Source organism: Megascapheus bottae, chromosome X (assembly GCF_031878675.1).
Source record: "Megascapheus bottae isolate mThoBot1 chromosome X, mThoBot2.hap1, whole genome shotgun sequence".
Lineage (NCBI taxonomy): Eukaryota > Metazoa > Chordata > Mammalia > Rodentia > Geomyidae > Megascapheus > Megascapheus bottae.
The window spans coordinates 47,653,230-47,666,026 of record NC_143547.1 but is presented as its reverse complement, the minus strand read 5'-3'; the positions used below and the strand labels follow the sequence as shown (position 1 = coordinate 47,666,026).

Sequence of the window (12,797 nt, the reverse complement as noted above, 5' to 3'; positions counted from 1 at the left end):
TTATCACGGTGTTATTATCTGATTTTTATCTCAATCTTCATAATTAGGTGCGTTAAGTGGTATTGTTTCCTATATAAAGAAGAGAAAGAGACTATGCATCTTATCCAAAGTTATACTCAATCAGTAAATAGTAATGATAGTCCTCAAACTCGTTCACCTGATTCCAAGATTTGTACTCTTTCGAATCCTCTATACCATACGATGATGTTGCATACAGATCTTGCTGCCATGCTTGTTGGCTTTCAAGTGCTTTTCCCAGGGAATGCTCATGATAAAGTCTTGGAGAAGCTGCATGGAACTTGCTTGTGATACTGACTGAATATCTTCACCTTGCAAATGAGTAGAAATTTAGATATCCTCACAGTGTGATTAGAAGTGTTTAGCATTTAGCTTGTTGCTGTGTAACTGCTATCATTCATTAATCTTGCCAAAGATAGGCCAATGATTTACCAAAGTAATACAAATTGGAAAACTTTGTTTAGTGTATGGCAAAGAGTGACAAAGGAGAAAACAAGAGTCTGTTCAGAATTCCTGTACTTAAATCTTATCCCTGCTACTTAGTAGTTAGAAAAAAAAACTCTTTGAAAAGTTTCTGACACTTGTTAAGCTTCACTTATAAAACAAAGAAAATAATGAATACCTCACAACATTCGTGTCAACATGCTGGGTAATAGTAGGTAATTTAAAATTGTATTTTATAGTTCCATTTTGGGGGTTACTATAAAATATTTGCTATTGCCAATCTTTCTAACTTTAATGATTTTAATTATTAGTATGTAGTAGAATCTTACTGTGATGTTATTTAGAATTTTCCTGACTTCTAATGACAGTGAACACCTTGTCGTTCCTCTTTGGCTATTCTCTTTGGATATTCTCTATACAAGTCTTCTCCTTTATAAAGAAAAAGAAGTCAGGCACTAGTAGCTCATGCCTATAATCCTAGCTACTCAGGAGGGCGAATTCTGAGGATTGTGGTTCCAAGTCAGACTGACTAGGAAAGACTGCAGACACTTATCTCCAACTAACCACCAAAAAGCTGGAAGTGGAGCTTGGTTCAAGTGGTAGATTGCTAACCTTGAGCAAAAAAAAAAGCAAGTGTTCAGGGTGGGAGTGTGGCCTAATGGTAGAGTGCCTAGCATGCATGAAGATCCAGGTTCGATTTCTGGGTACTACATGCGTTGAAAAAGCCAGAAATGGTGCTGTGGCTCAAGTGGTAGAGATCTAGCTTTGAGAAAGCCCAAGGACAGTGCTCAGGCACAGAGTTCAAGCTCCAGGACTGGCAAAAAAATTGTTTTAAAAATGCTACTGTTCAGGACAATGTTCAGGCCCCGACTTCAAGCCACATTATTGGCACACACACAAAAAAAAACAGTAACTAAGTGTAAGTTAATATAAAAACCTTGGGTTTTAGATTCCACCTCTCTCCAGTTAGAATGGCCATGATCAAGAAATCTAATAAAAGATGATGCCAGGGATGTAGCCAGGAGGGATCACTACTACACTGTTGGTGGGAGTGCAAACTTGTTCAACCACTATGGAAAACAGTATGGCAGTTTTTCAAAAGACTAAACATAGAACTCCCCTATGACCCAGCAATTCCACTACTTGGCATTTACCCAATCATCCAGAAACAAGGACATACTAAATCCACTAGCACAACGATGTTCATTGCAGCACTATTCACCATAGCAAAGAAATGGAACCAACCCAGATGCCCCTCAGTTGATGAGTGGATCAACAAGATGTGGTATTTATACACAATGGAATTCTATGCTGCTGTCAGAAAGAATGACATTGCCCCATTTGTAAGGAAATGGAAAGACTTAGAAAAAAATCATATTAAGTGAAGTAAGCCAGACTCAAAGGAACTTAGGCTCAATGGTTTCCCTCATTCGTCATAATCAGTAGAAACCTTGGGCTCTCCTAGCAGAGATTTACAATAGAGCAAAACATAGACACATAAGGCCATATAGTATGATGCTAAATGAAAGGACCTCCAGGTTATTAAAACAAAAGCCATGTAATGAGTGATTATTTTTCTTAATGTACTATGTTATCTCTCATCTCTTTTGCTGTCCCTTGGTCATCTCATATTGTTACAGTATTTTACCTTGTTATCTGATATATTGTATATATGCTTATTTGGATATTTGAAATCAGATAGGGAAGGGGGAAAACAAGATGAAGGGTGGGGGTGGGGGGAGGGAAATGAGGACCAAGACATGAGAAAGGGTTTCAATGTTTGTGAAGTAATGTACCTTCTATCTGGTGAATATAATGTAACACTTCTATTAATTATAATACAAAACATATTTAAAAAAACCTTTTGGTTTTTTTCTTAGAAGAACAATTCTATGGAATAACACAAAACCAGTTTTAAATTAATTTTTAATTGTGATAATTAAATGTAGCACCATGTGGTAGCACTTTCACTTTTGAGATATCTTTGTGAATGTAATTTCTTTATGGCACACTGTACCTATTTTCGAAGGGTGCAGGCAGAACTGTTTCTCCTTGTGTCTGATGAATATGTTATGATGAATGAATATCATTCAACAAGTTGTCGTTGGTGTGAAATACAACCTTATCATGGATTCAGTATTTCTGGCAGTAACCAAGCCTTATTGAGCAATAGAACATAGGGAGCCAATAAAATGTATTTTGGCTGCAACAATTGGCAATAGGTTAGAATCTTCTTGATTCTAGAGAAATTAATAATGCGGCTATCTTAAATAAACCCAACATACTTGCCTTTGCATTTTACAAAGTATAAGTGAAAAAAGGCGTAGTCTCAATTGTAGAGATTTGCAGAACTTGGCTAAGTCCTGTCATTATCTCATTCAGGTTAAGCCAGTAAAATTCCCAATCACTCAGCCATTCTACTTTATTCATAAATCACATGAAGGAAATAAGTGTTTTTAATGAGCTAAAATTCACATAGCTTGGCACATTGCTTTTTAAAGGGTACATTTTATAGTGTACAATTCAGTGAGTGACATGTGGTACAAATATCACCACTATCTAGTTCTAGAATATTTCATCACCCCAGGAGGAAAGTCTATTCATTAAGCAATCTCCATTGCTCCCGAGGCTCACACCCTGCCAAGCAGGAATCTACATTCTAACTATGGATTTGCCTTTCTAAACAGCTCATGTCAGCACAATCAAAATGGTGTGGCATTTAGTGTTTGATGTCTTTCAATTAGAATAATGTCTTCAATAATCATCCATGGTATAGCACATATGAACACTGTATTCTTCCTTTTCATAGCCAAATAATATTCTATTTCTTTTCTTTTTTTTTGCCAGTCCTGGGGCTAGAACTCAGGTCCTGAGCACTGTCCTTGGGCTTTTTCAAGGCTAGAACTCTACCACTTAAGCCACAACACCACTTCTGTCTTTTTTCTCCATATGTGGTACCAAGGAATCGAACCTGGGTCTTTGTGCATGCTAGGCAAGCACTCTACCACTAGGCCCAGACTTCTGTTTCTTCCTCCGCTTTCCCTCATTGATGGACACTTGTATTGCTTCTATCTTTCAGGTATGAATAGTTGGGTATAATTACTTGAGAACGTGATTTCAATTATTTTGAGAAAATACATCACATGGCAATCTACATTTAAGTTTATGAGAAACTGTACAGGTGGTTTTTCTTACCAGGCGTAACAGTTAATATTCCTAAGGATCAACTTAGGAAGATTCTGATTTCATTACATCCCCACCAACACTTGTTAGTATTCATTTGTTCTTTCATTCATTCACTCAGTTTTGGCTTTCCTTGTGGTCATGGTCTTAATAGCATCTCTTTAAATGACCAATAGGCAACTTCTCATGTACTATTGAACATTTGTATGGATTCTTTGGAGGAGAGATGTCTAGTCAAGTCTTTTTTCTGTTTTTAAGCTGGTTTCTTTTCATTGTTGACTTGTAAGGCATGTTTCTACATGTGAACACTTGACATATCAAGTGTAGTCACTGAAAATATTTTTTCCTATTCTTTCAATAGCCTTTTCACTTTGATAGTGGTTTTTTTTTCTATTATGGCAAGGTTTTTTGGTGGTTTTGGGGGGAGGTACCCAAGGCCTTATACTTGCTCAGCTTGCTTGCTCACCCGCCATTCTACTACTAGAGTTATGCCTCCTAGCTGGCTTTAAAGTGGTTATTCTGAAGCTGGAGCCTTGAAGACTTTTCTTCCTGTACTGCTTTCAAACCTCAATCCTCTAGGTCTCAGCTCCTAAATTGCTAGGATTCCATGCTTCAGCCAGTGACACCCAGCAGTTGATAGTGTTGTTTGATGTTTAAAAGAAATTAATTTTGGTAATGTCAGATTTATTTAGTATTTCCCTTTGTTGTTTATGCATCTGTTATCATAGCTAAGAATTCACTGCCAAATCTAAGGTCATGAAGATTTCCCCCTACGTTTCATTCCAAGAATTTTATAGGTTTAGGTCTTACATTTATGTTTTCAATATATTTTTATTGTGATAAAATAAACACTTTTTATCACCTCTATCTATCCTGTGCCAGGCATGACAATGATTATGGTCACAGAATCAGGTGACCCTCAGAATCTGAAGCCAGCTTGGGCAACACAGTAAGATCTCAAGAAAAAAAAAAGAGATCACTTTGACTTTCTTTTGTAATAGAAGGTTAATTGTTCCTCTTTTTTTTTTGGCCAGTCTTGGGCTTGAGCTCAGGGCCTGAGCACTGTCCTTGGACTTTCTCAAGGCTAGAGCTCTACCACTTGAGCCTCAGCACCACTTCCGGCTTTTTTCTATGTATGTGGTACCGAGGAATCGAACCCGGATCTTCATGCATGCTAGGCAAGCACTTTAACCACTAGGCCAAACTCCCGGCCGTAATTGTTCCTCTTTTTGTTCTCTTCTGACTTCATTGGCATCTCTCCTTTTCTCTGTCCTTAGCCTTTGTGAAGTAAGCAATAGTCTTACCTTCTGGTTGGGCTGCTGTGGGAGTGTAAAGATAGACTTCCAGTAGGTCCACGCAAAGAACACGAAGATAGTATGGTAGAGTATGAGGTAGATAACTGAAATTAAAAAAAAATAGTACCTAAGCTTTTCATCCTTTTTTTTTTTTTGCCAGTCGTAGGAACTGAACTCAGGGTCTGGGCCTGTCCCTTGGGTTTTTCACTTAAGGTGTGTGTTCTACCACTTGAGCCACAACTCCACAATTCTGTCTTTTAGTGGTTAATAGAAGTTTCAGAGACTTTCCTGTTCAGGTTGGTTTCAAACCACAATGCTCAGTTCTAGGATTACAAGCATGAGCCACTAGTGCCCAGCTCCAATTGATTGTGCTATAAGGACACTAGAGATGGGATATGGGTGGCTTTTGCTTGGTCCATTGTAACTATTCAACAGGAAACAGTTGTGTCTCATTCCTGTACTCCAAAGATTCGTATAAACTTCGTCTGCTTTTTTTTTTAAGATGAGGGGAAAATGAGGAATCTTGATACTAAATAAATCATGGGCATTCAACAGATTGCTAGAAAAGGGACTAGACTTCAGATTACATAAAAATCAGAGTTGGGAGGGGTATAGAGCTCAGCTAGTTCAATCTTCTCATTTTACAGAGAAGTAACAAACACACAGAGAGATTGAGTGATTTGGTAACAGCTACCCAGCAAAGTTATAGAAACAGTAGAAACAGAACTCAGAGTTCTTCATTATTTGTCCAGAACACTCTTCCTTACAATAATAACTGCAATTTCAGCTTGCCTCAGCATCACCCAGAGAGGCTATTAGAATGCACATTGCCAATCGTTTTACCAAAGATTCTGAAGCCATAATCTGAAATAGAGCCCAAGAATCTAGTTCACACTTCTCCTGGGTCACTCTGAAGTAGTACTATGAGGAATCGGGGCCTCACAGGCAGGCCATTTGCCTAGTCTCCCATCACAAGAAGGAAGCTCTTCAACATTATAAGTAGGCAATTAGTCTATTTCTGCCAATGACCAAACTGACTATTCTTTATAGGCGAGTCTCATTGTTTATATTTCCTCTGTCTTTCTCTCTCCCTCTTTTCTTTCTTTTTTTTGGGGGAGGGGGTCATGTGGCTTGAACAAGGCCTGGGTGCCATCCCTGTGCCCTTCAGTTCAAGGCAGTAGCCCAACCCCTGAACTGGACATTGTCCCTGAACTCTACAGCTCAAGGCTACTGCCCGAACCTTGAGCCAAGCCCCATTTCCATTTTCTAGAGGTTAATTGGAGATAAGAGTCTTTGGTCCTTTTGTGCCAGGGCTGGTTTTGAACCTCGATCCTCAGATCTCAGCCTTCTGAGTAGCTAGGATTACAGGCATGATCCACTGTACCTGGCTCTTTCTCTCTTTTTTTCCTTTCTTTCTTTTTTCCTTTCTTTCTTTCTTTTCTTTCTTTCTTTCTTTCTTTCTTTTTCTCTCTCTCATTTCTTTCTTTCTTTCTTTCTTTTTTTGTGGGTCATGGGACTTGAACTTTGGGCCTGAGTGCTGTCCCTCGAGCTCTTCAGCTCAAGGCTACTGCCCTGTCCCTTGAGCCACAGCCTCACTTCTTGTTTTCTAGTGGTTAATTGGAGATAGGAGTCTCTCGAACTTTAGTGCCCCGGCTGGCTTTGAACCACAAGCCTCCCATCTCAGCCTCTTGAGTAGCTAGGAGTAGTGGTCCCTTGAGCCACTTTCTCTCTCCCTCTTTTCCTCCCCACTCTCTTCCTGCCTCCCTAAGCTATGGTCTCAAATACATACAACTCCATTCTTTCTCTGCTTTTAACCTATGCAACATATGTCTTTATAATTAACTCAGGTACCTACAATTGTATTTTCTTTTTTTGTCACTCGTGGGGTTTGAACTCTGGGCCTGGGCACTGTCCTTGAGCTCTTCAGCTCAAGGCTAGTGCTCTACGCCTACAATTATCATTATAAACTATAGGGAAGGAAACATTTTTATTTGCAATGCTTTATTATTATATTTTAATATAATGTTATTACTATTACTAAGGTGTTATATAGAGCAGTTATCATTTCATAAGTTAGGTAGTGAGTACATTTCTTTTTGGACAATATCACCTCTCCCTTTGCTTTCCCCACCATTTCCCCTTCCATCCCTGCCCACAAGTTACATAGTTCACTTCCCATATAGTGAATACTGCATACCATGACTGCATTTGTTCACCTGATACCTTTCTTTTTAAGTATGATGCTTCAATGAGGTTTCAACTCCCTAGAAAAACCCAACAGCAAGTGAATTCTTCCTCTAAACAGTTACTACTCATTGATATTGGAATGAAATGGTAAACAGGTAGAACATTTCACTTACATGGTACAATCACAGTCATGGGACATCAGAAGCCTCTGAAGAAGTGTTACCACATGATAAGCCACACACCTTTCAAGTGTCTTTTTCCCCTTTTCCTTCTACCAGGTGCAAAGGCTTGCAAGAGGAACAGAAATCATTCATAAGGAACAAAATCAAATACCAATGAAAAACTCCAACCATGCATGCAGTTGTTCTGTGTTTAGTCACTGTGTTGTAATGGGAACAGCCCCTTTTCATAATAATTTCTACACTAACGACTTCAGCTCTTTTCCAATAAAATAATTCATCAACACCTTGATAAAGAAAATTACAGAATCAGACTGGTTGGTATAAAGAGCATGAGATTGTCATTAGCAACATTTTTGGACGCAGAATCCCTTTTTTAGGTGATGTTCCCAGCGACTACTGGAAAATGAGTGATTTTCGATGTGGTGCGTGTGTGTGTGTGTGTGTGTGTGTGTGTGTGTGTGTGTGTGTGTGTGTGTCATATAGAATACTCTGCATGCAACAAGACAAGCACCTAAGTGGAGGAAAAGAAATGGAAATCATCTTTACTACATATTTTCTGACACATAAATACGAAAGGCTGTTGTTGTGGCAATTATCTAACATACTTTTTTCTTTAAAAGCTATTGTTGGAAACAGTTGGGTTTTTAAAAAAAGTATTTCCTGTAATGTCTTTCATATCAGTTGATGACTAAAAGCAATTATATCGGTAGATGGGGGAAAACAGGTAGAGAGGAGCACCTTGCAATTATATCTGTAATTCAAATGGGATCTTTAGTCCTAGCTTTAGTAATTAAGAGGCCTCACTAAAATCCCCCAATTTGGCTCAGGATAGAAATCCCCAGATCATGATAAAGGGAAATTTGGCAGCTAGACAGACACATCTCCCTTTGAGCAGAAGACTTAACAATGAAGTGTTGATCTGTGTGTGTATGGGGTGTGCGTGCGTGAGTGCACACGCGCACACACATATGTGTTCTCATGCCTATACGCCAGTCCTTGGATTTGAACTCGAGGGATGGGGTTGAGGTTGAACTTGAGGGATGATGGGTGCTGTCCCTGAGCTTTTTTCCCCTCAAGGCTACTACTCTACCACGTGAGTCACGGCTCCACTTCTAGTTTTTCTCGGGGGTGGTTAACTGAAGTCTCACAGACTTCCTGCCCAAGCTGGCTTCAAACGGTGATCCTCAGATCTCAGGCTCCCATGTAGTTAGGGTTACAGGCATCCAGCTCTGAGGTGTTCATCTTAATGGTGAATTCACTGCCTTACTTTACTTACTCAGCTTTCTAAACTCTAACAGAGAGCTATGCCTAGTGTATCGGTTATTTGACAAAATGAAGAGGACAAGATAGGGATGTAAGAGCACTTCATGATTTACCTACTGGTAGTATTTGAAATTTTCTCATTATTTCTAGACTTTAGCCAGATAAACCCTAGCGGTCACTCTGATGGTGGGATCAAATTCTGGCACCAACACAAAGTACTATGTTTTGAAAGGGTATAACTTACTGATATTAACTTCAAAGGTCAGGGTATTAAATACCGAATATACAAAATGTTAACCTAGCCTCCTCTACCTTAGGAGCCACCCCACTATCTTAGGCCCTGCTGTAAAGCATGCCCTTTACCCAAATCTGGTGTCACAGGCACTTCCCTGAAATTAGCTGACTCAGGCCTTATCTTATCAGGTGACACAGAAAACTGCAACCATAAAACTTAGTCCAGCCACAACAAAATCCCCTGTTCTCACACACCTCACAAACTCCATGTCTCACACAAACCAGACTGTGGAGTACTCCCTGCCCCTAGTGAAATTCTCCATCCCCATCCCCCTAGCCACATAAAGCCCCTTGCTCAAGGACAAGTGCTGTCCCCGCCCACCCGAGAGGGTCAGCCTGTGAGATTACTGACAATAAACTTTCTGTGAGTGACTTGGTGTCTGCATGGGCTTCTGGGCTGAGGCTTTCACAGCCCAGAATTCACATCTCTGAATGAAACTCACAGATGAAAAATGAAATTCACGGAAAGCTGTTGAGTAACAAGGTAATGGGGATGGGAAAAGTAAGAGTAAATGAGGGGATTGATTTGATTCAAGTGTGGACTACCATGAAACCTCTTTAAATAATTAGCATAAAATGAATGTCAGGAATATAAAACTGATACTGTCTTGGAGTGTGGGGTACCAGTGGTAGAAAAGGGGGTGAATAGAGAGTGTAAATGAACTGCATATGGTCAAAGTACTTGATGCATATGTGTGAAAATAGAACAAAGAAACTTACTGAGCTTGGTTGGAGATGTGGGAGTGGAAATGAGGGAGAGCGATGGAGGTGGTGTCTAATCAAGATGCATTGTACAGATATAGGGACATATCTAAATGAAACCTTGTACCACTAATCCATGCTAATAAAAATGTGTGAAAAATAAATATCTAACAAACAAATAAGTTAGGGCTTTATCTAAAGTATACAAATTTCTCTTAATCATCCATTAGTCATTTACCACTCATCAATTCATATTTTACATTTTATTTCGTAAAGGTTAGTGGTTAATCTATACCAATTCTTTTAGAGGGGGCAGGAATGAGTCTCATACCTCTGTCAGTCACTATGCAAAGCAAATTCTATTTAGGTTTTTATTTTCTTTCTTTTTTTTTTGCCAGTCCTGGGCTTGAGCTCAGGGCCTGAGCACTGTCCTTGGACTTTCTCAAGGCTAGAGCTCTACCACTTGAGCCTCAGCACCACTTCCGGCTTTTTTCTATGTATGTGGTACCGAGGAATTGAACCCGGGTCCTCGTGCATGCTAGGCAAGCACTCTACCACTAGGCCAAACTCCCGGCCCCTAGGTTTTTATTTTCTTTTTGCAGTGTTGGAGATCAAACCCAGACCCTAGTATATGCTATGCAAGTACTTTACCTACCCAGATTAAACAAAACTTAATATTTTTTTAAGTTTCTAAGAGATTCTAGGTCAGTATGTATTAGGATTTGGTGAACAATACCAAGTGAACAAGACACAGATTTTCCATGTTTATGAATGTTTATGAATGTTAAAGAATGTTAAGGAAGACTCCCCTTTTGTTGTGCTATGGGCATTGAATGAAACACACATTTGTATTCAGATGACTGGGTTTTGACTCTGGATTTGCTACTTAGTAATTATATGTCATTGGGCTGATCCTATAGGCATTTACCTAGGATGTTATTAATCCTGGGTTAGATCTTTAGCACCACCCACTCCTCCCCACTACAACAATAACAAAACAAACAAACAAAAACAAATCTAGAGAAACTGGTAAAACTTGTCAAAAGCATGGGTGTGAGGGCCGGGAGTTTAGCCTAGTGGTAGAGTGCTTGACTAACATGCACAAAGACCCGGGTTCAATTCCTCGGTACCCCACATACATAGAAAAAAGCCGGAGTGGTGCTGAGGCTCAAGTGGTAGAGCTCTAGCCTTGAGAAAGTCCAAGGACAGTGCTCAGGCCCTGAGCTCAAGCCCAGGACTGGCAAAAAAACCCCAAACAAACATGGGTGTGCCTGCATACATGTGTGCAAATACATACGTACATACGTACATGTATACATACATACAATCATATATTTATGCATGTGTGAATATATAAAATATATATGCTTAAGTATATTTCTAAATAACACATATATGAAGTATATACTTAAGCTTTTGTGTATGTAAAATTAAAACACATGACTGAGAAGGGTTTTTGTGGGAACTAATAGATTACAATGTGTGAATATATGAGACACACTTTCCCAGGAGTTAAACACCAGGAATGTTTTTCCCTTTCTCATTCTTCTTAACACTTACTGGCCTATTTTTTGATTTTCTGGTTTATTTTTATTATAGTAATAAAATTTACACAGACTTATGGGGCATGCATTTCATGGCTTCATAAAAGGAGAGCACTGGTTTGTTTCTGGCCTTTTGGGGGGTATCTAAAAAAGTATGTAGAGCTAATCTTTTGGGGAATAATCTTTCTTTTTGCCAGTCCTGGGGCTTGAACTCAGGGCCTGAGCATTGTCCTTAGACAATTTTGCTCAAAGTTAGCACTCTGCCATTTGAGCCATAGCACCACTTACAGCATTTTCTGTGTATGTGGTACCCAGGAATTGAACCCATGGCTTTTGCATGCTAGGCGAGCACTCTTCCCACCACTAGGCTACACTCCCGACCCCTGGGGAATAATCTTTGGCTTCTTCCCTAGCTCAGAATAATTATTTGTACGTGTAATTTAGATTAAGTAGATCCATTATTTTGACCATGTCAGAAATATTCACAGCAGATTCTAAAGGGGAATAGAGATTCTGTGTTATCTGCATGGGATTTATGAACCAGGATTTATTGGCTGGAAAAGTGGTAGGAATTCTACCAACTACAGGTTGGTTCTCTTAAAATATATTATCTTTTGTTGATGCAACTAATAAATCTATATCATTAGCATGATGTTGACTTTATTTATTTTAACATTATAACATTTCAGAGTTTAACAGACTTTAGATGTTATTTGGTACAATGGTCTAAAGAAGCATAAGTCTGTTTTACATTATTAACGCTAACAACTAGTCACCCAGCCTTTGTTTGAGTAATGAGGAAGTTACCAACTCCTGGGGCAGCCCATTCAATTATAGTTGGAAAACTCGATTAGACATATTTTTTTCCTTATATTATGGTCGCCTCCCAGTAACTTCCACCCATTCATCCTAATTTTATCTTCAGGGAGGAAATCAGATTTGCTTAAAGACAGAGACTTGTGCCAGACATTTAAAGATATCTTACAACTCAATAACAGAAACAACTCAATTAAAAAAATAGGCAAAAGAAGATGGGAGCCTGAGCCTCATGCCTGTAATCCTACCTACTCAAGAGGCCAAAGATTGAGGATTACAGTTCAAAGCCAGCCTGAGCAGGAAAAGTCTGAAAAACTCTTATCTCTAATTAACCACCAAAAAGCAGTGGCTGGAGTGGTAGAGCTCAAAAGCCTTGAGCACAAAAGCTCAAGGACAACACCCAAGCCCTGAGTTCAACCAAAGGACTGGCACCAAAAAATAAATAAAATCCAAAGACTTAGCCACAGAGTTCACAAGAGAAGATTTAGATGCCAAAGAAGCTTGTGAAGATATTTGACATCATTAGTCATAGAAGTGTAAATGAAAACCATGAGGAGATGCCATCATGGTCAAAAGAATGCTTTAAAAACATCAAACAACAAATTGGTTTTAAAAATTAGGTAAGAGAAAAGATCTGAGCAAGTTGAATAGCCACATATCACTGCTGGGGATATACTATGGTAGAGCTACATTGGAAAATCCTTTGAAAGTTACTTACCAAATTAAACACACCATATGAACCAAAACTCCCACTCCTAAGTATTTACTCAAGAGAAATGAGAAGATTCCTATAAAGATAATACATGCATGTTCTAATTAGCTTCATTCAAAATAGCTCCAAACTGGAAATGACAACCTAAATGTTTCTA

The 12,797-nt window shown here is 39.0% G+C and overlaps 1 protein-coding gene across 2 annotated transcripts in view; it reads right to left on the bottom strand.

The window, feature by feature from the left end:
- Positions 1 to 12,797, bottom strand: part of Zdhhc15 (zDHHC palmitoyltransferase 15) — a 99,721-nt gene that overhangs the window by 56,390 nt on the left and 30,534 nt on the right. For both annotated transcript variants that reach the window (XM_090327025.1, XM_090327027.1), the window contains one exon: positions 4,950 to 5,044. In XM_090327025.1, coding sequence (XP_090183151.1) covers positions 4,950 to 5,044 — 95 coding nt within the window. The remainder of the gene's footprint in view (positions 1 to 4,949; positions 5,045 to 12,797) is intronic.